The 24,870-nt window shown below is 39.5% G+C and overlaps 2 protein-coding genes, 1 long non-coding RNA gene and 1 other non-coding gene across 4 annotated transcripts; 2 read left to right on the top strand and 2 right to left on the bottom strand.

Annotated features, from left to right (window-relative positions):
- The first annotated feature begins 3,280 nt into the window (after nucleotides 1–3,280).
- Nucleotides 3,281–5,283, top strand: LOC133736026 (uncharacterized). The gene is made up of 3 exons (XR_009859385.1): nucleotides 3,281–3,579; nucleotides 4,061–4,119; nucleotides 5,181–5,283. It is a non-coding gene; the product is annotated as an uncharacterized LOC133736026 (long non-coding RNA).
- A 4,594-nt stretch (nucleotides 5,284–9,877) lies between these two features.
- Nucleotides 9,878–9,996, bottom strand: LOC133741632 (5S ribosomal RNA). The gene has a single exon (XR_009862067.1). It is a non-coding gene; the product is annotated as a 5S ribosomal RNA (ribosomal RNA).
- Nucleotides 9,997–12,309: 2,313 nt separating this feature from the next.
- LOC133735727 (26S proteasome regulatory subunit 4 homolog B) lies at nucleotides 12,310–15,663 on the top strand. The gene is made up of 6 exons (XM_062163159.1): nucleotides 12,310–12,878; nucleotides 13,832–14,077; nucleotides 14,562–14,731; nucleotides 14,810–15,026; nucleotides 15,142–15,282; nucleotides 15,397–15,663. The coding sequence occupies exons 1-6, from the start codon at nucleotides 12,396–12,398 to the stop codon at nucleotides 15,478–15,480; spliced, it is 1,341 nt and encodes a 446-aa protein (XP_062019143.1). The 5' UTR covers nucleotides 12,310–12,395; the 3' UTR covers nucleotides 15,481–15,663.
- Nucleotides 15,664–16,167: 504 nt separating this feature from the next.
- On the bottom strand, nucleotides 16,168–20,604 carry LOC133735726 (probable disease resistance protein At5g66890). The gene is made up of 6 exons (XM_062163158.1): nucleotides 19,578–20,604; nucleotides 18,833–19,475; nucleotides 18,370–18,710; nucleotides 17,727–18,088; nucleotides 17,346–17,557; nucleotides 16,168–17,189 (listed from the first exon to the last, which is right to left on the bottom strand). The coding sequence occupies exons 2-6, from the start codon at nucleotides 19,473–19,475 to the stop codon at nucleotides 16,351–16,353; spliced, it is 2,397 nt and encodes a 798-aa protein (XP_062019142.1). The 5' UTR covers nucleotides 19,578–20,604; the 3' UTR covers nucleotides 16,168–16,350.
- Nucleotides 20,605–24,870: the final 4,266 nt, after the last annotated feature.

A 24,870-nucleotide genomic window follows, 5' to 3' on the forward strand; every position in this document is an offset into this window, starting at 1 on the left:
TTTCAATTAGAATCTTACCAGGAATGATAGATTCAAATGGGCTCGAATGATCACTAAATTCATATTTTTCTTCCATGTCTCAATTGCAAATCAGATGTAATTTTTTTTTCCCAAAGATGGTCTAAAGTTGCTTGTTCTACCATAATTAAACTTCAAAACATCACGTTGGAGAGATAGAATGACTATGCTAGAGAAGTTTTTGATGGAAAAGAAAAGAGAAAATCGTAAAGAGTTTTGAAGTTCTCTGCGTCTGCAGGAAAATAAGGGTTTAGGATTTGAGAATGATTGACTTGCCAAATAGAAAAAAAAAAAAAAAAAAAAAAAAAAAACATAATTGCAAGGGAAGGTAGTTAGGATAATTTGTAATAAATAAATAAATTAAAGTAATATATAAATAAAAGGGGTGTGTGAATAGAGAAAATGAGTGTGCGAATAGCACCACCTTTAATTCTATTATATTTATTGTCCTATGTTTATCTCTTTCTATAAAAGGATTCATTTCTATATATTTTATATATATATATATTACCTTTACAAGTTTGACAATTTAAGTATTTGATTGACCCTCTGATCTCTGATTATGCAATTTTACTGTCACAATTGAAAGCTGACTATAAAGTTCCAAACTAGAAGCATATTTTGATAACCATGAGAATCTCTTTTTTCAACCACGCCATTTTTTTTTTCTTGCAATTTCAACATTTTCTTTGGCGCAATGCATTGTTTCTTTCATTGTGGTGTTTCTGATCAGTGTTCGCCTTCAGAATGAGTTGAGTAGAGGGCACGAGTTGAATAAGCTTTAAGGTCCATTGTAAATCCGCGGATCGTTATCAAATTGATTTTGGTGTCACGTTAGTCAGGAATGGGGAGGCTTACACCATGGATTACAAGGTTTGGCGTTGGTCTGAAGCTGAAATCTTGTGTGAATTTAAGTTGAGAATCAGAAAACCAACCCAAACATGGTGGTAACTAGTAACTACATAGCTAGTGTTCTGGCCTAAGAGGTCATATATTTTTCCGAGATGTCTACCCTTATATGTCCAATTAATGGGCTACTAAGGATGATGGTATATACTATGAACTTTGAGAAGAAGAAAAGTAGAAAGTTTTATAACTGGGACAAGTGATCGTGAATCGTGATAGACGATGAATGTCAAATAGAGATCTAATGTACAAGGGGTAATGGCATCATTTCAATAATATTGTTCCTGCAGCCCTTAGGTTATTATTCATAATGATACAAATTTAAGTTCTTAATCAGCTCTGATCTTATTTAATGGAAAGACTATTTGTACATCTATCTGTTTGGTTAGATTTGACGGTAGCTACACTGCTACAGGGTCTAGGCTTTTTTTTTTTTGATGTTGAAAATGGATGACCTTATGCAATTCAGCAAGCAAAACGATAATGACTTACCCATTAGGACTGTCAGGAAAAATCATTATATAGAGCACACAACACTAGCACACCCCTCACATGAGTATACTTACTAGAGAAATACCAGCAACCTTCCCTTTCTACTTTTCCCACTTATTAACTGACACGTGTCCTCTTATTTCACTCAAATTCATGATATTAATATTGCAAAAACTGACTTTCATTTCTTCCGAATATACTCCTAATTATTGCTTACGAATAATTTTATTATTTTTCTTCTTTCTACTTAAATCCACCCCCCCCCCCCCCCCCCCAACAGGAGAAGAATTTTAAGAAATCACTATGATTGAAGGAGATTGATGACCTATTATTCAAACCCTGATTCAATTTTGATTAAAACCTAGAATTAAACTACATGATCTGAGAGCAACAAATGCAGACAACAATGAAGGTTTCTGGGTTTCAATCATATATTCTTTGTATCTTTTTTGTTTTTCATTATTTCTATGTTGAGAGCGTGGAAAATTTCTTAGATCTAGGCTATATACTTGAACCAGAAGGTACGGTTTATAATTGGTATTTGGTTTTGGCACTTCATTATATTGTGGGTAGAAGTTTTGTTTGATCTGGCGTTGGAAACTTGTTTTGTCTGGGTGTGAAATTCTTGAAATACTTTTTTCTTCTCTGAGCTATGCAATTGTTCCTAGACGGTTTGTATTGAATCAAAGAAGAATTGATATTGAACCAAAGAAGAATTAATGATACAAACAAAATGGAAAAGGAGGAAGACGAAGATGAAGATGAAGAAGACAATGACAGGAAGAAGAATAGTTCGGAGAGAGAGAGGAAGAGAGAAGAAGTAGAAGAATTTTTTTTTTATCAGGTAGAAGAAGAATTATTTAAATGGAAATATAAGAAAATAAGGAGTTGATTGTGCTATAGTTTTGAGTGAAATAAGGTGACACATGTCAGTCAATAGGTGAGAAAGGTAGAAAGGGAAGGTGGATGGGGAAGGTTACTAGCATTCCTCATACTACTAAGTACATCCTTAGCACACCCACCTTTTTTGATTAAGAGCTTAAATAAAAATATTAATATAAAATAATAAATAAAAATAACAGGTACAAATATTAAATCGAGGTCACAAGAAAACAAGGTTACCTCAAAAACAAATAAAATTAACCAAGAAGCAGCATGTCTCTTGTTGATCTTCCCCACTGAAAAAAGAAAAAACGTAGACTCATCATCCTTTCGTACAAAAGGAAGGAAGCTCATTATGAAAATATTACTAAAAGCCCAGGATCCAAATGAAACTACCCAAGCCCAACAATTTGTTTGGAGCCCAACTCTCACTTGAAGCCTTAGCACCAAAATAGCCGCCCTACTGAGGACCATCGTCAGCACTACCATAGCCGCAAATGCCTCTGCAACCATAGATCACTACAAAGCACGACATAGTCGGTTCCAATTTCGGCCGGGAAAATCGTACTCCATCACCATCACCCAAATCCAATTCAACCCACTTCAATGACTATCACCACCAAACAATGATTGGATTTGCCTCCGATGTTACACCCCATATCTGATATACCCTTGTTATTCAGTTGCATGGAATTCCTTATGGTTACCGTTTGCGGTTATAATTTTAACGTTTAGGGGGTGGTTAAAAATTGACTTTTTATGAGTTAAAAATTTGAGAAAATTTCCTTCATGAAAGTTGTAGAGGACGTTAAACCGAGTGCGTGCATATGTGGTACGTAAAAATCGGAGCTCGTATACAAAAGTTATGAGTGAAATTCAAAAATTACTGTTCATGGTAATTTTGGATAAAAATAGAAACTTACCAGGGTAGGTTTCCAAAACCGGAAACCCACCCCCCCCCCCCCTTTTTCTCTCTCTCTCCCCGACTCTTCCTCCCCTCTCGGCCGATTTCTTTCCCCTTCGATTTCTTCCTCTTCCGGCCGACTCCGGACGTAATCCGGCCACCCCCAAGCTCGGTTTCTTCCCCCGGTCACGTCCCTGGAGGTATCTTTGGACGATTTGGCCGGAAAAGCTCGGATCGAAGGAAATTCCTCCCCGGTTGCAGTTTTGGGATTTTGCCGATTTCCGGCCATTCCGGCCACCTCCGGCCGCCATATTCCCATCGAAGGGTTCTTGGAGCTTCGGGGCTTTCCTTCACCGGCTCGATTCGGCCACTTAGAGGTAAAATTGATCAATGTTGTAGTTGAGAAGTTGTTTGGGTCTGTTGAGATGATGTTGTTGCCGGAATTTGGTGGTCATCGGAGAAGGTCGCCGCCGGCGCGTGGTCCCCACGCGCCGCCACTGTAGGTAGCGCGTGGAGGCGCGTATAGCAGGGTTTTAGATGTCGTTTTAATCCCCTATACCAGTTAATGATTGTAGAATGTAATGTGTGAAGTTTGGTTGACATCGGAGGAATTTCGGATTGAGTTTAAATTGTATAATTAACGGTTTGCGTGAATTCGAATGCCGGAATTATTTCGAATTCACTCGAGAATTAATTTATCGATGATTGAATATTGACGGAGTATTAAGGATGGATGTTGTAGAGTGTTGAGAAGTCGGTTTTAGGAAGGGGGATTATTTTGAATTTCCAATTATAAGTATCGTAAAGTTAAAGTTCAGTCCTGTGAATTATACATATTTATGATTGTTATTCGTACAGGACGAGAGGAGTCTCCATACGAGGAGAACCACGAGCGACGTCAGGATTGACCGCATATTGTGAGTGGACTTTTGTTTTTAAGTAATTGATGCATGCATTATTTCTTAAAGTATGCTCTATTTATTCATCAATTTACATTTCGAGTATGAGATTATAAATTGATTTCGTATTATCTCATATAAATACTTTCATTATTGATTCGTTTCCGAAATTGCTTTTGATTTATAATCTTAATGGTGAATTATCTTATTTCCGAGGTTATTTCCGGAATTATTCTCTAATTATATTTTATTTCGATTTGAGACTTTTAAAGGAGTTTCGAAATGGGATTTCGATGGAATTATTTCTTGTTTATTTATTCGATCTTTGGTTTTGGCATTGGGAATGCCTTAGTAATGATTTCGGTTTGAGAATTGTGATTTTGTTTGATCTCGCTTTTCTGCTATTGATTTGGAGATACTTTTGGCGTGTGGGACACGTTGTTGGAAATTCTTTAACGAGAGATGGGGGAAGCCTTATGTATTTTGGATTTACTGGATTTTCGGTTATGTTTCCCTGTGCCATACTGAGGGGTGATTTTATCATGCTAACATTGATTTTCCGCCTTTGTGGCGCGGTGATGGGATCACCGTAGCCCTTCCGCCTTTGTGGCGCAGGTTACTGTCTCTGTGATAGTAATTCTGTAGCCCAGTATCCTATCGCTACACTTAGTGGCGTAAGGGTATATTACGGGAGTTATGGGAGTTCTTTAGCCTGGGAGGCTATCACCCAACCAAGCCTGCGTGGCTTATTCGTATGGCTATCATCTTCCCCTACTCATTATATTATTGCTGGGCTAGCGGGGTCTAGTCCGATTCCCTTAACCAGCGGGGCTGGTCTTATTTTCATGAGTATCAGAGTTCTTTCCTCTTTGCTTGGTTGTGGCTAGCGGGGCTAGTCGGTTTTCTTGAGCTGAACTAAAATTGTTGTGTTTCTTTAAATTGTTGCATGCATCGGGTTTTTTAAAAAGATAAATGTGGGAAAGTATAAACTCTTATGTTTTTACAATTATTTATTTTTGTCCACTCACGCTAACGTTTTTATGTACTTTCCCCTGGGCCCTTCGGTTTCAAATGCCCAGATTGCAGTACTGTTGCTCGGTGTACGAGGGTGAGCCATAGTGACCGTACCTGCTTCCGCCATCACATTCTGTAGGTTACCTGGTTAACCTACTGTATTCCTTGTCTATTTATATTCTTAGAATGCTCTGATTACTAAGGGATATGTGACCCAACTTATATGTATTATATTTGAGGTCTATGGCCTAACTTTGGTGATTGTAGTAACTTGTACCTTTCGGAGATTATGTATGATGTTTTTAACTTTGAGACGGATTTGGAGGAATTTGGGAGCAGGGTGGCTCCAGGAGTTATGGTTGGATGATTAGAAGTGAATTTTGATTTTCCGCAGGATTTTGGGTTATCCATTTTTAAGGGAGGTTATGCCGAAATTTTTGGTAAATCTCCTTTAAAGGTGGGTCCCGCAGGGCCACTTCGGATTCCAGGGTGGAATTCGGGGCGGGTCTTGTCATCCGATCTCATCATCCTTGACCACTGAAGGAGCAAATCAATGACCACCCCAATTCTGCCAGAGAAAGCTACTCTTGCCGCAAACCGCAGAGACTCAAATGCCAATCCCCGCCCTCGCAGCAATCAAACTTGTCGATGACCGCCGTAATGACCCGGATCCCACTCTGCAACGATCTAGATCTCATTCCTCCTGACAGCCTCCACCACTCTCCACTGCCGACTCAACAATCCCTTGATTCTCCAGCAAGACAACACACGCGCCAAGATACCTCTAAACACACTATCCCTGTGAAAAAAACGAAGGCAAAACGACGAGGTCGAAGCCTAAACGAAACTCCATGAATGGAGAAGGTGTAGGTCGCGACGGATGCAGAGATATGCCGCTCCACAAACCCTAGCAGAGCGGTAGGTTAGAGCCACCTCCAATGAACTTTTTTTCGAGCAATATATATATATATATAATTTTTTTTCTGCTTTAGGGTCTAGTTAATTAGGCTCATTCGATAGCTCTTGATTTGCCCTTGGCATTTTGGCATCGAAACACTAAATTGAGATTGAAGTTTGTACCCAAAACGAATAAATTAATGATGTTACATTACATCCTCGAGGATAGGCCTCATCATTTAGCCCTTCGGCCCTAAGCTTGCCCTAGGCCTGCCCGGCCCGTAGGGCCGAAGCCCTACCCTTTCTCAAATAGGGTAGGGTAAGGGTCATCCAAATGAAGCCCGACCCTACCCTACGGCCCAGCCCGTTTGAGCCCGTTAGGGAAAAACCCGGCTCGGCCCTTTAAGCCCGCCCAATTAAGCCCTAATAATTTTATATTTTTTAAATATGTTTCTCTTTAGTCTATAACATACAACTTATATAATTTTTGTAATTGATTTCCTAAGCTTTATTTTCTTTAATTTTTGTTTCCTTTGTTAAACAACAATTAATTTTGGGAGATTTAGAGAGATAGTTAATTGAATATAACCATCTTAACTAATATTTATAAATGTTATAACTTATAAGTTAATTCCAATATATATATTTATATTAAATATGATCAACAAAAAACAATGAGTCTTGTATTACCTATATAACCATTGAGCCACATTTTGAGATAAAAAAATAAAAATAATATATTTCTTTTTGTTAAACAAATTAAGGCCCATTTCGGCCCTATTCAGAAGGCCGGCCTGACGCGGCCCTAGTGGCTCGGGCCTTTCGGGCGGGTAAGGGTTAGCATATTTAAGCCCCGGCCCGACCCTACCCGGCCCTAAATTTTGTTGACTTTGACTAGGCCCGGCCCGGCCTGACCCTAAGCCCTAAAATTTAGGGTAGGGTCGGCCCTAGCCCGGCCCATGATGACCCCTACTCGAGGAGCATGCTCGTACAGTATTTAACTTGATCCAAATAAATCATACTAATAATTACTATATTATCTGATAAATGATACATAACGTTAAGGTTAAAGAAACTGAGATATATATGTGGAGAAGACTTTAAAGCTCAGGCATGACAAGTAATTATTAACGGTATAAATTAACTTTATCCAAACCAAACTATTTTGAACCGTTTATGAAATTGTCAAGTCATGCATGCTCGACCTGAATTTTGAGTTAAATGTATTTCGCTACACATCATGATTAACCCATTTTTTCTTACTGTTACTACATGGTTGTCCTTAGACATATATAAAAATAATATTTTTGGTTACATTGGCACCTTACTTCATCACTTGGGCTTAGGGCTGTCAATTCTGACACGACCCAATAACACGACTCGAAACCCGCACGAAATAAAGCGGGTTGAACCCGCACGATTAAAAAGCGGGTCGACAGTGGGTCAACCCGTCATGACCCATTTAATAAACGGGTCAGCCGCGGGTCAACCCGCCAACACGAAGTGAACCCGTATAATCCGATTATGCTATACTTCTTCTTGAAATTTTGGACTTTTGGAGTATTTGATCTTAGGATTAGACAATTTGAAATATTTTGCTTCATCATTATTAGATTTAATTATTTATGAATTATATATAATTATTTATATTCTTCATCTTATGGAGTTTTTAGTGAATTTAATCAATTTATGCATTTTTTTAGTTAAATGGGTCGCAGCGTTAACCCTTAAATGGATCATTTTGTCAAACACGACACGACCTATTTATTAAATGGGTTAAGTGGGTTGGAAACGGGTAACCCGTTTAATAAATAGGTTGGGTTTAGGTTTAAATTTTCGACACGATTAATAAATGGGTTGGGTTTGAGTTTGTCTCTTGTGACACGACATATATCTTGACCCGACACGAACCCAACCCGACACAACCCATTGACAGCCCTACTTGGGCTACCCCAACGATGGACCGATGATTTCTTTTTTGTGTTTTTTTTTTTTGGTACAGTGGGGGGCACAAGGCCCAGACGCAAGGAAGAAAAAAAAAAAACTAGTCTATCTCAGAAGACATAAAGGTTCTAAGCCTAGAAATGCCATCAATATCATCCATCACAGCTTGATAGACAAAAGGAGGAATGGAAGGGCATCTGCAAAGCCCCAACTCTTGATCAGTACTTCTCTTGGCTAAACCATCCCCAACCATATTCCGCTCACGATGGATATGCTGAATAGAATAAGATTCAAAGGAGGTAACCATAATCTTACAATTAGAAAGCAGAGTACCCAAGGGATGGAGATCAATGTCAGCGCTCATCATTAGGTTCAAAAGGGTAGCAGAATCTGTTTCCACAGTAATATGCTTGATCTTAAGCTCAATGGCAATCTGCAAACCTGTAAACAAACCCCAAGCTTCAGCTTAAAGAACTTCACCACTACCAATGTTGTGCATAAAGCCATGATGCCAAATTTCTGAGCTGTCTCTTATGACCCCTCCAGCACCAATTAAACCATTATTGGTTCTGGATCCATCCACATTTAATTTGAATTGGCCAACAGAAGGTTTTTACCAACACAACATCTCAGTTCTACTGATAGAGATATTCTTAGAGTTAATGTGACAAGAGCTCAATTCTCTAATGTACTGAAATATAATGGAGGCAGTATTATGAGGTCTTTGGAAGCCATCATCAAAAATATATTTGTTGCCCCATTTCCAAATAAACCAACAAGTGTAAATGAACAAATGAGACCATTCAAATCCCAAAAACTTACAGTTTTTTTGCAAGAGGTAAGCTGCTATCCAACTATTCCAGTCAAGATTGAAAGTTCTAATAATGGTAGCAGGCATTCCAATTTCCTTCCAAACAGTAGTAGCCATGGGACAATCCCTGAACAAATGAATCATAGATTCAGGTTCCTCAGGTCAATGTTTACAGTTTGGGTTCATAGTAAAGTGTCTTTGTGCTCGATGCATATTAGTCAGCAACCTCCCTCAAACAAAGAGCCAAGTGAAGATTTTTAATTTTGGATGAATATTTAAGCTCTAGATACCTTTCCAAAGACCACTAATAGGTTGACCATCATCAACAATGCTATTATAAGCACTTTTCACAGAAAATTTGCCATCAGGCGTGGGCTTCCATATCATCTTATCAGGAGTGCAACCATAGTTATCAATAGAAGTGCAAATAATTTTAGCTACAACTTCAGGAGGTAAACAAGCATAAACCATTGTGATATCCCAATCATAGCCATTCCAGAAGTCCTGAACTAGTAAGTTGGGATCCACCATGGTACGATCAATAGCCAGAGGAGCCAAAATTTCTTGAGGGGACCAATGGTCAGTCCAAAATCAAGCAGTGCCACCATCACCAATTCTCCATATAATTCCTTGTCTTAATAGAGTAGCACCAGAGCAAATACTATGCCAAGTAGTAGAGCACTTATCAGGAAGTTTGTAGAGATTGCTAATCAAACTAACATGTTTCAAATACTTAGCTTTGTACAAATTGCACCAGAGACCATCATCATTTTGTAGAATTCTCCAACTAGCCTTTGCCAACATGGCTTTATTCATATCAACTGTCCTCTTAATGCCCAAGCCACCCCTATTTTTAGGTTTGCAAACATTGTCCCAATTTACCAAATGTATTTTCCTTTTGTCATCACTATCACCCCAAAGAAAATCCCTGTTAAGTTTATCTAAAGCATCACAAGTAGATACGGGGATCTTAGCTGTCTGCATAGTGTAAATTGGTATAGAAGCAGTCACAGAATTAATTAGAGTGAGTCTACCAGCCAAAAGGTAAGTGGGGGGGGGGGGGGGGGGTGAATAAAGCAAAAGAACTGTTTTTGGTCTTTTGTCTAAAGAGGGGTGCAACACGCGGACTTCCCAGGAGGTCACCCATCCCAGTACTGCTCTCGCCCAAGCAAGCTTAATTTCGGAGTTCTGGTGGGATCCGGTGCATTATTGCTGGTATGATCGCACCCTTTTGTGTTTTTTTAAGGGGGCGTGACCACTTACCCAATTTTAGTCTAAAAATTGCCCACTTGCTCCACTAAGAATTTGTTAACCCCATTTACCCGATCTAACATATATTGACAATATTGCCCTCATACTCTCTCTCTCTCTCTCTCTCTCTCTCTCTCTCTCTCTCTCTCTCTCTCTCTCTCTCTCTCGACTCCCCTCAGCACTCTCACCATGAATCCAATCATTCTCCTTCTCCTCTTCTCCCTTCAAGCCACCCTCTCCCACGCCACCACAGCCTACCCTTCCATTCCGGGCACCACCCCCGTCGACATCTCCTCCGGTGCCACCGCCACCAACCTGATCCCCCCTCGCCGCGAAGTTCACGGAAAGGGCCGAATCTTCGACATCAGCCACCGCTACAGCCCCGACATGCCGGCGTTTGACTCCGTCGACGGCGTCGGCCAGTTACTCTGGCTCCCCAACAGCATGAAGAATGGCTCCATTGCTAACAACTCCGAGATGAAGCTCCCCACCCACACAGGGACCCATGTCGACCCCCCCGGCCACGTCTTCGATCACTACTTTGACGCCAACTTCGACGTCGATACTCTCGAGTTGGATGTCCGCCATCAGAGACAATCTCAACGGTCATGGTCCCCCAAGCCAGCCCCAAGATCGGAGCACTGCATCTGGACTCCGCTCCCCTTACACAACCACGCCCCGACCACTCCTGCACCGGCCTCACACTCCAGAGGGTGCCCAGAGCAATTTCTGGGTGCCCTGAGCACTTTTTTTTTTTTTTGGTATACTTTCAGTTCCGAGAATAGGGAAGGAAAAAAAAAAGTGAACTTGTACAATTGAACATATAAATTGATCAATTGTGTCTGTACTGTATTCATTTTGGTTTTGGGAGTTTATGCATTTCACTTAAGGGAAATAATATGATTATTGGAGGGTAATAATATGATTATTGGGGCAATAATATGATTATTAGGAGACAATGATATGATTACCGGGGGCAATAATATGATTATTGGGGGCAATAATATGGTTACTGGGTATTATTATGGGGCAATCAATTCAGACGCCGGAATCCGATCACTAGTCCGGTAGGCAGATTCGGGATTCCGGCGAACGGTTGCCGGATTCCGGTCACCGGAGTCGGCGGCCAGCCACTGGTCACCGGAGTCCGGCAAGGTCTCCGATGACTTCTCTCTCTAAGTGAGAAAGAAGGAGAGGGCAAAAAAGTCCCAAAAATAAATAAAAAAATAATTAATTGGGTATTAAGGATAAAAATTGTCCAGTTACCCAAACACTCTAACGGTGCGTTTGGATGAGAAAACAATAAAATCCGTAGGAATTTATAAATGATGGAATCTTTAACTCCATCAATCTAAAATTCCATTAATTGCAATTTCTATTGTTTGGTTGCATCTATTTAGGATTTGAAATGTGTAATAAATTAAGAAAGTTTTTTAAAAAAAAAAAAAGATAAAATAGAAAAAAAGTCTTGTTTTGGAAATAAAAATTGAATACTGCAAAGGAATTCGTAAATGACACCTATTTTGGTGGAAATTGAAGTAAAGAATTTAAATAACGAATTCCTTCGTTTTTTTCCACAGAGAAATTTAAAATTTCTAATCTGATAATGTCAAACGAGGGTTATGAAATCCTCACTTTCAATTAAATTCCATCATTTTTTTCCTCATCCAAACACACTGTTAGAGTGTTTGGGTAAGTGGGCAATCTCTTAGAGTGTGTTTAGATGAGGGAAAAAATGATGGAATTTAATTGAAAGTGAGGATTTCATAATTCCTAAAAGCCAATTCCCTCGTTTGACATTATCAGATTGGAAATTTTAATTTTTTCTGTGGAAAAAAACGAAGGAATTCGTTATTTAAATTCCTCACTTTCAATTTCCATCAAAATAGGTGTCATTTACGAATTCCTTTGCAGTATTCAATTTTTATTTCCAAAACAAGATTTTTTTCTATTTTTTCTTTTTATTTGTTTTAAACTTTATTAATTTATTACACATTTCAAATCCTAAATAGATGTAACCAAACAATAGAAATTGCAATTAATGGAATTTTAGATTGATGGAGTTAAAGATTCCATCATTTATAAATTCCTACGGATTTGATAGTTTTCTCATCCAAACGCACCGTTAGAGTGTTTGGGTAACTGGACAATTTTTATCCTAAGATTGTGTAAATGGTCATTATCCATTTTTTTAATTGTAAACGAATGGAGTTTTACAGGAAGCCCATAAAAAAGGATAGGATAGCAAAACTCGGCCCAACAGGCCATTCCTCTATATAGCCGCATCTCCTGATAATTTGTTTAACTTGTTCTCAAAGCCAATTCTCTCCCCAAAACTTTTCACACTCTCTCTCTCTCTTAGAACTTGGGAACCAAAATGGGTCAGGGAACTCCGGGCGGTTTGAACCGGCAAGGCCTACCGGGCGACCGAAAGCCCGACGGCAACGACAAGAAGGAGAAGAAGTTCGAGCCGGCGGCTCCGCCGGCCCGAGTGGGCCGCAAGCAGCGGAAACAGAAGGGTCCAGAAGCGGCGGCGAGGCTTCCGACGGTGACGCCGCTGACCAAGTGCAAGCTCCGACTACTGAAGCTGGAGCGGATTAAGGATTACCTGCTCATGGAGGAGGAGTTTGTGACGAACCAGGAGCGGCTTAAGCCTCAGGAGGAGAAGGCCGAGGAGGACAGATCTAAGGTCGACGATCTACGTGGCTCGCCCATGAGCGTCGGCAATCTCGAGGAGCTGATCGACGAGAACCACGCGATTGTTTCGTCGTCGGTGGGGCCCGAGTACTATGTGGGGATCCTCTCCTTTGTCGATAAGGACCAGTTGGAGCCTGGGTGCGCCATTTTGATGCACAATAAGGTAATTAGGGTTTTGGGCTTGCTAGGGTTTTTTGATTGGGTTGAGGTGATTTGGTTGGTGATGCTTTGTTTTGTGTGTTTTGGATTGTGGTGATTTTTAATGGTTAGGGTTTGTTGATTGGAAATTTTGAATTTGGGTAGGTGTTGATGCCATGTTTGGTTGGTTGGTTGGAAAGAGTTTTGGGAATGGTGGATGATTTAGATGTAATGGTTTTCTATTAGAGCTCGATTGTGAAAAGCAGCATGTGAAATTGGGTTCATTCGAGTGCAGTGGGTAATTTAGGGGTGGGTTGATGTTTGCTATTTGAAAAAGGTTTGTTTGTTTCTGGGAACGATGAATTTTTAGTATACATTCATCAGTTTTGGAACCCAAATGTGTTCCAAATAGCAGAACAATAGAGACGGTTCTTAATGTATAGGTGGTGCTTAATAGAATTTGGTTCTGAAAAACAGCATATGAGATTGAGAGTTCAGTCGAGTGTGTTATGCTTGGAACATAATCAGGCTCTGGATGAAACTAGTTGTATATATTTCATTGTCTGTTGTTTCATTCTATTTTTAGGTGTAATTGTTTTGATGTTGCTGCTATGGCCTGAACCTTGATTTCCATTTACTGTGCTACCTAAAGCCATGAAAGATGAATCAAGATTTTGGTTATAACTTTTGAGTATAATCAGCTATGGGAAGTGTTTATAAAAGCCAAAACCTTGGTTTTGTTGTTCAATTTAGATTTGGCTGCTATATACAAAACCTTTGTTTTTTTTTTTTTTTAACTGTGCTTAGCAATGGATTTGAATCTTCATCTAGTAACTAGTGTAAGGATAAATACAAAATAACTTTGATTAAATTACATATGTTCTTTGGGTGGTTTCATCTATCTTCAACTTCTGTTGTATGATTCATCTATTTGTATGTGTGGGTTGATTGAAGTGTAATATTCCTTATTTTTTGTAGGTGCTTTCTGTTGTTGGGCTTCTGCAAGATGAAGTTGATCCAATGGTTTCAGTAATGAAGGTTGAAAAAGCTCCGCTGGAGTCATATGCTGACATTGGTGGATTAGATGCCCAAATACAGGAGATTAAAGAAGCAGTTGAGCTCCCACTGACGCATCCTGAGCTGTATGAAGACATTGGCATCAGGCCTCCCAAGGGAGTCATATTGTATGGAGAGCCTGGAACTGGCAAGACCTTGCTTGCAAAGGTACAATTGCATTTTTCCCACTAAGCCACAGCATACAAATTCACCTTCTGTATATCGGCTGATACATGCTACAAAGAAACTCTGCTTGCAATAATTGCTTCTTTGATGTCCTCTTTCTGCATGAATGACAAGTAGCTAAGTCCTCCCTTTTCCATGTTGGTTTCCATTGCATATCATTTTTTTCATATGGAGAGATGTGGTGGTCACTTATGGGGGTGTCAATATCATAACTGTTATTTTTCTTCCTGTAGCGATTAGTTCCATATATTTTAAGCAAGCTATCTTCTGTTGCTGGTTTTCCAGTGCCTGTGTTTGTGGGCTCAGCTGCTTTCTCTGCAATCACTAAACCTGAACACAATATATTTTGCAAAACCTGTAGTTGAGGGATGTGCTGTTCCAGTTGTGCATATTAATATGACATATTCCCCACATAGTTTGGGACAATATGGCTTCAGCTTTTAAGCTATTTTCATCTACTTTTCAGGCTGTGGCTAACTCAACATCAGCAACTTTCTTGCGTGTTGTTGGTAGTGAATTGATTCAAAAGTATCTGGGAGATGGTCCCAAGTTAGTGAGGGAGCTCTTTAGGGTTGCTGATGACCTCTCACCCTCGATTGTCTTCATTGATGAAATTGATGCAGTTGGTACAAAGAGGTGAGCCACTGAAGATTGTTGAGAGGATTGCAGATTAGTGATAAACAAATGTTTATGACCTTAATCATTTGTCTGCAGGTACGATGCCCATTCAGGTGGTGAAAGGGAAATACAGAGGACCATGTTGGAGTTACTGAACCAATTGGATGGCTTTGACTCAAGAGGTGATGTCAAGGTGATTCTTGCAACAAACAGAATTGATAGTCTTGACCCAGCCTTGCTTCGACCAGGACGAATCGATAGAAAGATTGAATTTCCGCTTCCAGATATCAAAACAAGGAGGCGCATCTTCCAGGTAGGCTTGAAAAACTGACAACCATGCATATATATGAAAGCAGCAATTTGTGTTTCGATTGTGCAAAGGTTTTTACTCTAGTGACTTACACAATCTGGGATTTATTGATTGTTAGATTCACACATCAAGGATGACATTGGCTGACGATGTTAACCTAGAAGAATTCGTCATGACTAAAGATGAGTTCTCTGGGGCTGATATAAAGGCTATATGCACTGAAGCTGGTCTGCTTGCATTGAGAGAGCGCCGAATGAAGGTAGCCTCACCTTTTTAATACCTGAAACTTTATTTTCCCTATATGTCATTTAACATACATTGCCTATCTATTGGAATTGACTTGTGTTTTCTATGTTTATTTTCTGGGCATCAGGTGACACATGTGGACTTCAAGAAGGCCAAGGAGAAGGTTATGTTTAAGAAGAAGGAAGGTGTTCCAGAAGGACTTTACATGTGAAGAAATCACCTGGACCGTGTACTTTCAAGGATACATCCACATCCCTTTCTGTTCATGGTGTGGATTAGAATATTAAACTTTTTCAAAGTTGCTTGTGCTTTTGAATTCGAATGTTTAATGATGCATCCTTGAGTGCTGTTACCTCAACTTCAAATTTCAAATATATGCCAGCTTATTCTGTCACTTCTGATGGAATGCAATGCTTACATTGAAATTCAGGGTTTTGAAAAGGTCATTGGGAGATTAGAGGACACGTTTTCTACTTGTTGAAATTCTTCACGTATGCCTTATTAGCTGGAACACTAGCTATTATTTAGTCTTAAATACATGTGGATTTATGTTGGCAACTAAATTCGCATGAGGGGAAATTCTGGGAGTGAGTTGCAGGGGTAGAGATCAGTTTCTCCTTAAGCTATCACCACTGTTTTATTTTTCATTTTTAACATTTTGAATCCATCACTGTTATGTACTAGCGGTGAAGAAAAGACATTCCCTCCCTTAATCTATCACTGAAAGTAGTGAAGAGAAAATTCCTAATTCATTTGTGGTGTGCATGTACTGAACTGTTGCCATTCCTAATCTCTCATTCGGAAACCTAGAGTTGAGCTAGAAATTCTTGCCATATAAATCTCACCAGAAAAGAAAGAAATAACTATTCCAGGAACGTTTATATGAAAACTCCCAAACTAGATTGAAAATGAAACATCACTCCAGATTATTTTTGCCAAAAAACAAATGATGAAACTTCACAAACAAAACCAAATGATCTTCCAAATCCTTACAAACTCATAGGCATGATCCTCATTATTGCATGTGGGATCATATTCTCAACAGGACATTACCCCAAACTGAGATGGCTCAAGATCAAGATCAATGACCATGGAGCCAACGTAGGTTGAATTCTTCTTTGACCATTGTTATGCGCAAGTTTTTGATCATTTTGAAAGGTTCCCATAACTCTTCTGTCTCTTCATCACATATCACTTCCTCTAATATATTCTCAAGATCCCAGATTGTTGTAGGTAGCCCCTGCAATCTGGTGCACTGTCTCATGTTGATCGTCTTTAATTTGCACAGCTGACCAATGTCTTCAGGCAACTCCTTAATGCTGAAGCAATCAGATATGTCGAGAAAGGTTAGGTTCTTGAAGTTCGTAATTGAGTCCTTTAAAGTTTCCAGCATTGTGCAAGACCGTAGCCTTAGGACTTCTAACTTGCTCAGGTTTCCAATCTCTTCAGGCAAGGCAGATAGGTTATGGCAGTTGGTGATAACAAGCTTCTTTAGGTACTTAAGATCACAGAGTTCAGCAGGCAATTCCTTCAAATCATTGCTATAGTCGATGTTTATCTCCAAAAGATTTGGCAATGCCTCAAAAAATTGGATGGAATTGTTGCTAGAAGGTTGACCAATGTTACACATGAACATAGATATCTTCTCCAGACTTTTCAACTTCTTTTTGGTCAAACTTATGGAAGAAATGGAAATGCGCTCTAATCTGACTCTCTTCAGATTAGGTAAGGAACTCAATAGGTCTAAATTACTTAATTCTGCAGGTGATAAACCATTATTTCTGACTATTACAACCTTCAATGCCTTGGACATTTTGCTATTGAACTTGGGCAAGGTATAGTTCTTTGTCTGAAAATTCAGAATCAGAACCTCAGCTTTTGGTAGATGCATGTGGTCCCATTTTGATGAGAACTCTCCATCTGCAAACAACACACTATATCATGTGAGTGAAAGGATAAATGAATGCATTGAAAGCACTATAACAGGCCTTAATTAGCATTTATGTAGGGTGTATATTGCTCCTGTGCATGTGTTGATATGCATGTATTTGCTAAGAAAAAGAAAGATGGGACTACCAGTTGATATAGATAACAAGCGAGTTTCCTTAAGCTTATCCTTCTTTTGTGTCCACCGTTTCGGAAGATCATCTCCACATATGTCTATAATTAGTCTTTTGCTCTCTCCTACCGGGTCCTGACGGATCTGATGCAATGCCAGCTCTCTAAGCATATCATGCTGCGTAACAAACTGCTCACTGTAGCAGGTATCCACATACCCGTTCTCCTTGCTGGTTATTTTTTTAAACTTAATCAATTTTCTTAGAAGAAATTTCTTCAATATACGTAGTATCTAGTTACGTGCTAGTAGAATTTAGTCATGAATACAACTATATACCGGAAATAAAGACATTGAAAATATGTATACACCAGACAAGAGAATCATACAAGTATGCATACCTTATGACAACAATTTTGGCCAGATTATGATTGTTGAGGTGTTGCAGTTTCGCAATAGACAAATCATCTTCATGTAGCCCATGTAGCTCTGACCACATATCAATGAGCACACCAGCAGGGATTCTTCCGTCTTCGGGAAATGAAGCAAGGTCTATGAAACATTCCTTGAGGATAGGCTTATTTTCACATAAAACATCTAAGCTGGTTTGGAGGCGGACACGCAAAATATCATACTCATCAAGAATAGAAGGACTTTTAGACCATTCTATTACTTTTTCTTTCCAAATCTCTATACTACCCTTGACAAGTGATTTTCCAACCACCGTAATGGCAAGTGGAGATCTCTTACAGTACTTTACTATCTGCAGTAAATTTTTCCAAAATGAAATCGATTAGTGTCCGAGTTGCTAACCAAAAGTTGAAGGTTCTCATCATTTAATCCTCATCCAAATGGCTTCATGAAAGTTGAGCAAATGTTATACACAAAGCAGTAGTCTACTTTTTTTTTTCTTATTCTAAGGTTAGTTTTAGGATAGATGAATGTGTTATTATTTGCAGATATGCTTTTACCATAAGATGTGAATTCCCGCTTTAAGTAGCATATATATTAAAGTTTTGAATTGTAAGATAAGAAACTAATCACCTGTTTCAGAAGTTCATCTAAAGTACCAGAGGAATGATCCAGGGATGTAGAATTCTTGAGAAGAGTCATTGCCTCATCATTTGTCAATGGATCTAAAGTATAATGAGAACCATATTTTGGAAAAGATCTTGATGTGACTAGAGTCTTGCAACTTGATCCTTCGCTGAGTTGATATAACTCTTCAAGAAGGGTTCCTGATGAGTCAGGCCAAACATCATCCAGGACCAACAGTGCATCATTTTCTTCTACTTCCTTTAGAAATTGCTGCAGAGATGTTTGCAGCCAATCTAACTTGGGTTTGTTCGAAACAGTTGCAAAGAAGATCCTGTTGCTGAACTTACCTATTACAAAAAGAATTAATGAATATGAGAAAGTAATATCAAGATGTACACAGAAATATATGAACTTTGATGATGTTAAATTGACTGGCCTAAAAATGATGTTAAGTTTATAGTCTTGATACCTTTGACTTCCCGATCATGACAAAACATTTGGGCCAAAGTTGTTTTCCCGGACCCTCCAGGAGCAGTGACCGAAAGCATTGAAACTCGATCATCGTTAAGAAGCTTCATCTTCAGTTCCCTTAAAGGCTTATCCAATCCAATTGGGAAAGATGGTGGATAAGGTTCTGTAGCTCTAGTTTCACCACCACCAAGTGCATTTTGATTTTGTACCTGACCATGCAGCTCCATTTGGATCAACTTGTGCTCTATAGACCTTACCATAACCAATATATCTTGTCCATCCCTTACTCCCTGCGGTATTAGATTCAGCAACATCTTGCTGAGAGACCTATCCAATTCAACAAGCTTATTGCTGTAATAAGGCTTGAGCAAATTCCAACTACCAACTTTGGACAACTTGTCAATGAGCCTCTTGCCCTTCTCCATTTGGTTCTCAAAATATACCCTTTCATTTGGGTGATCCAGTTCCCTGTTACCAGCTCCTATCTGTTTGATCAGTGGTTTTAAGTAGTCTAACGTGACTATGAGCTCTTCGAGAAGGGGTTTAAACTGCTCAGATTTGATGACAAGTGTGCTAACGCCTTCATACAGCAAAGAAAATGCTAGTCCTACTGCACCCCCTGCAGCAAGCTCTCCAGCCATCTTGATAAGCACATAAAAAACCAGCAGCAAAATCAGAAATTAAACTTTTTAGTGATTAGACAACATAATCTAAACTTCAATGTAAGTGCAAACTCATATTACCTATATATGTGTTGATGATCGATCAGAGTAAAAGATCGAAACAGTGGTATCAAAATAAACCAGGCTTTCTGAAATGCAGATTACCCATACTGATTTTTATAAGCAGAGTATATTTTCTACTGGAGTGCTCCTTACGCTAGCATATTTTCTAAGCTCGGAATTTCCAGGAAGTGAGTATGAAATGAAAGCACCTCGAAATTTCCAGGAGACGACGACCGATCAAGTCGTCTGCCGTCTGCAACACTTTTTACAAGATGACAAAGCACAACAACTACAATAATTGTAGAAAAGACCTCTGAGAATTTGGTAGTTATGAAATGGACTCATTGACATATAAGGCCACTTTCACATGTACTAGAAACTGATTTTGTAAAACGTCTCAAATAAGGAGAAGCGCTATAATAACATTGCACGTACACGGTTTACTACACTTTCCTTATGAACGTAAAACATAGAAAAAAACAAGTGAAAATGAAAAGAGTTATTCGAAAGACAGGCCACAAGATTGTCCAAATCCACCTTAATCGATAAGCAGTAATTATTCATTCATCATCAAGAGATTGTTTTCACAATCATGAATAAGTTCATGAGAACTTTTAGGTATAATTAACCATTCATTAGTCAATAGTCCAATGTCCATATCCACCTCAGTCGATTCCGTAAGCCATCCTGGCTCGAATTCAATAAGATATAAGATTTCATTCACATTCATGATGAACTTGTTGGACATGAGCTCTAAGGTTCGAAATAAACTTTCGAAATACCACATGCGTGCATAAGCGTCTTCATATTCTCCATTGAAGCACATTCCTTCGAGCAATAACTCAACAACGATCGGTACAATTAACCAATCTTACAACTTACAAAAGGCACTAACAGACTACCAGATGCACTCCCACATTGTCCGGAGGAAGGAAGGTAATGTTTTTCATAGGTGCAAACTCACATTCCTATTATAAGACACGTTTTACCGTGGGGGCTTTAGTGTCATCAACTCAATCACATACAGGGGCGGAAGGAAGTAGAAGGCTATATGGGCTCAAGCCTAGACAATATTTTAGGCCAAAAACTCTTAAGTATATATATATATATAAGTTGCGTGTATTCCCAGTCTCCCACAGCAGCTCACAGCAGCACACTACTCAGTAGGTCAGATTTGTGTGTTTCGATGGAGCCTCACACTACTTATCTTCGAAAGCGAAATGCCTAAAGCAATCCACACCCAAATTTCTTTCTTGTGGAAAATCTCACCCCTTGTTGTCCAGTAGCCTCAGTCTGCGACGCAGACCGAGGAATTTCCAAAGCAACAAGAGCCTCACACTACTTATCTTCGAAAGTGAAATGCCTCAAGCAATCCACACCTAAATTCCCTTCTTGTGGAAAATCTCACCCCTTGTTGTCCAGTAGCCTCAGTCTGCGACGCAGACCAAGGAATCTCCAAAGCAACAAAAAGCCTCACACTACTTATCTTCGAAAGCAAAATGCCTCAAGCAATCCACACCCAAATTCCCTTCTTGTGGAAAATCTCACCCTTGTTAGTAGCCTCAGTCTGCGACGCAGACCAAGGAATCTCCAAAGCAACAAGAGCCTCACACTACTTATCTTCGAAAGCGAAATGCCTCAAGCAATCCACACCCAAATTCCCTTCTTGTGGAAAATCTCACCCTTGTTAGTAGCCTCAGTCTGCGACGCAGACCAAGGAATCTCCAAAGCAACAAGAGCCTCACACTACTTATCTTCGAAAGCGAAATGCCTCAAGCAATCCACACCCAAATTCCCTTCTTGTGGAAAATCTCACCCCTTGTTGTCCAGTAGCCTCAGTCTGCGACGTAGACCAAGGAATCTCCAAAGCAACAATCTTTCTTTCGATGGAGCCTCACACTACTTATCTTCGAAAGCGAAATGCCTCAAGCAATCCACACCTAAATTCCCTTCTTGTGGAAAATCTCACCCTTATTGTCCAGTAGCCTCAGTCTGCGACGCAGACCAAGGAATCTCCATAGCAACAATCTTTCTTTCGATGGAGCCTCACACTACTTATCTTCGAAAGCGAAATGCCTCAAGCAATCCACACCCAAGTTCCCTTCTTGTGGAAAATCTAACCCCTTGTTGTCCAGTAGCCTCAGTCTGCGACGCAGACTAAGGAATCTCCAAAACAACAATCTTTCTTTCGCTTTCTCGTAAACAAGGTATGAAACTCTATCGATCTCTCCTGTTTTGAATCTTTGATACATCTCTGTTCTTCTTCCTGCTCTGTTTTTCCCAATGGGGTTTTCTTAAAGAAATTGCAGAAGGAGAAGCTCGCCGATTCTGTTTGCTACCAGTGGCGGATGTAATTGTGAGTTGGGCTTTTGTGTATAAGTTGAGGATTGGGATTGTTGGGACTGCTCTTACTATTGGTTTTGCTTGGTGAGTTGGGGGCTATCGGTTTTGGGTTTGTTTGTGTACACTATTTCTGGTGGGTGTTCGGAAACATCAAACAGGGACTGGTTTTTCAGCTCAAGCAGTCAAGCTTTTGTTGGGCTTTGGAATTTCTTGATGCTTTCTTTGGCTTCTGATTATGTTGTGATTATATTTTATTTAAAGATGTGCATATTGTGTTGCAGATTAGAGATTTTTTTTAGAGTTTTGGTGATAGTTGTTTGGCTCCAATTTTGCTGCAGCTGGTCAACAGTCTCTTTTCTGCGCGGGCGTGCCAGCACCGTTCGGGTGCGGTCGTCGGGGGTGTCCCTTGACCTGACTTCTTTCAAGCAATTGTGGACGAGGAGAGCACCAACCTCGTCGTGGGATTCTTTGTGCCTCGTGGTGAGGACTTTGCTGAAGTTTCTTCTTGTTAACACAATCGATACTCAATATTGTAGATCGAGCAGAGCGACATCACCGGGAAATGTTGAGATCTTGCTAAAGCGTGACTTTAGCTTGGCTGGGTTGCTAGGGCGTTACCCTTGCTTGGCTGGTTCTGTAACCGTTGTGGTCGCGGCACTACCGTCGGCTCCCGAGGAGACTAGGACCGAAGCACGTTGACAGAGGGTTTGGTGGCACTGAAAGTCGGCTTCTGAGAAGACTAGGACTAGGAGTATGATCACCGGTAAGAGAAAGAGAAGGAGAGGAGTTGCTCTTAGAGAGGTTTGCTCTAGAGAGAACTTAGATCATCTTAGAGATGTTGTTGTTGAATGTGAATGTGTGTTTTAGAATGAGAAGAGAAGGTGTTTATATAGGGAAGAAAAAGAAGAGTGAAATGATGAGTGGAAGAAAAATAATGAAAGTAGATCTAAGTTCACTTGTAAAATATGGAAAAGATAGAGAAAAGATGAAATGAAAGCGAAGCATGAAGGTGCAGCAACATGGAAGTGGTGATGATCTATTAAAGAAATTGTAGAAGAAAAATATATCCAAGGAAAAAGAGAAAAGCATCTAACTTTCTTCATGTGGGTAGGAAACATGAACATGTGAATATTGAGCTGGTTTTAGGTCAGTTTCTGCCCCTTTATTCCTTCAATTATTTCTCCAACAAGACTTCATTATATGCCTTCGACTTCTTCATATGAAATGTTCCACTATGAGTGTAGATCATCCTGACAAATTTTCAGATTTTTATTCCATGTGGTTGGGCCGAAAATGCTGCTGGACCTCTTACAGGTCCAGTTTTCCAGTTTTGCTTCTGTAGAAAATTGGGCTGATTGTTTGAAGGCCTTCCACTCAAAAAAAGCTCTTGCACTCTTCATAAGAAATGATCCTTGGGCTGTCTAGAATGGATCTGGAAAGTTTCAGCACATTTCGATTTCATTTGGTTAGTCTGCCACCCCTCCTTCCTTGTCTAGCTCGGTTTTTCCTAGCCGAAGTAGGAAAATATGTTAAAGTTGACTTGTCATACTTCCATAGTAGGCTTTATTTAGCCTCTAAATATATATTTCGAGCTTGTCGACAATATATAGCTTGAGCCACTGATATTGGCTCAATTTCTCCAAGACGTGCCTTGTCAGGCCAAAATGTTCATTTTGGGTCCAAACAATAGTGTCTGGGTTTATGCAAAAAAAAAAAATAATAGTGGTTGTTCTAATTAGCCTAGACAAGTTTCAAATCTTGGATCCGCCACTGATCACATAGGACTTGGAAGGTTGCATGGTATAGATGCACGAGATTCCTTACACTAATCTATTTTTGTTCATAATGATTAATCCCAAATCATTGAAGGCGGAATTATCGAAATATGGTTGAAAGGTGGGTTCACAAGCGGTCCCTTAAAATTTAAAAAAAAAAAAAAAAAAAAAAAAAAATCCCTTAATAGAAGGGCCACAAGTGCTGTCTAGGGACAACTTCGACCAACTATACTTATAGAAGTTATATGTAGCACCGTGGATCTACTTATATTGGTCCATCTCTGGGTGGATTGAAATGATTTACTTTTATTGGTCGTTGTGGTGTTCATTTTTTTTGGGTCTTTTTTAATGTACCCAGCAAATTTCTAAGTAGACCCAGCAAATCAATTTTGTATGAAAAGACATTTATATCCTCATACGAAATGACAATAATAGTCATGGTAAATAAAAATAACAACAAAAGAAACCAAAAAGTTTACAACTCTTTTTTGTATTTGTACCCAGCAGTTCATTTGTACCCAGCATTTCATTGTGTTTATGTTGTCACGTTGTTTCTTCGAGAAAAACCTTAAACCCAAATTTCACTTTCCTTTCTTTATAATTGGTTCAAGGGTTTAATATGCATGATATTGACCAAGTTGTGACTGCAATTATGATTTCGGAGGCGTCAAATAAGGTTTGTGTATTTTGTTTATCATAGAACCGAAAAAAAAAAAAAAAATTACTGCAGTTTATCGCACTTCAATCGGTCAAGAAACGCCGAAAGTCATTAGAATATTTGGCAGGAAACCACCGAACCAAGTAGAAAAGTTCGGCAGATAACCACCGAAATTTAGCAAAATATTCGGAACACAACCACCGAACATGATTGCTATATTCGGCCAACAACCACTGAATATCAGTACAAGATGGAGATATTCTTGAGTTTGAGATTGCGCTTCTTTTCCTCGACTCGCCACCGAGTCTTTCCTCCATAATGATGCTTTGCACGAGTTCCTCTATTGAGGAATGAGCTTGGCGCGACCCTCATTGATGCCGAGATAATCAAGGTTTTGTTGGGTGTGAAATTGCTGGGTGTGAGTTTTGAGCGTGAGATTTGTTGGGTGTGAGTTAAAAAATAAGGGTATTGTTGGAAAAGTTGCTGGGTGTAATTACAAATTCTATTTTTTTACTGAAAGTAAAAAATTTGTTGG

Source organism: Rosa rugosa, chromosome 3, assembly GCF_958449725.1.
Source record: "Rosa rugosa chromosome 3, drRosRugo1.1, whole genome shotgun sequence".
NCBI lineage: Eukaryota > Viridiplantae > Streptophyta > Magnoliopsida > Rosales > Rosaceae > Rosa > Rosa rugosa.

Excerpts from the sequence above, each read along its gene's own strand:
- LOC133735727 (XM_062163159.1), top strand. The coding sequence starts at position 12,396 with ATGGGTCAGGGAACTCCGGGCGGTTTGAACCGGCAAGGCCTACCGGGC. Across the intron at positions 14,078-14,561 it reads GCAAGACCTTGCTTGCAAAG|GCTGTGGCTAACTCAACATC; the intron begins GTACAATTGCAT and ends TCTACTTTTCAG. Across the intron at positions 15,027-15,141 it reads CAAGGAGGCGCATCTTCCAG|ATTCACACATCAAGGATGAC; the intron begins GTAGGCTTGAAA and ends ATTGATTGTTAG.
- LOC133735726 (XM_062163158.1), bottom strand. The coding sequence starts at position 19,475 with ATGGCTGGAGAGCTTGCTGCAGGGGGTGCAGTAGGACTAGCATTTTCT. Across the intron at positions 18,089-18,369 it reads TAGATGAACTTCTGAAACAG|ATAGTAAAGTACTGTAAGAG; the intron begins GTGATTAGTTTC and ends AATTTACTGCAG. Across the intron at positions 17,190-17,345 it reads CTTGTTATCTATATCAACTG|ATGGAGAGTTCTCATCAAAA; the intron begins GTAGTCCCATCT and ends TGTTGTTTGCAG.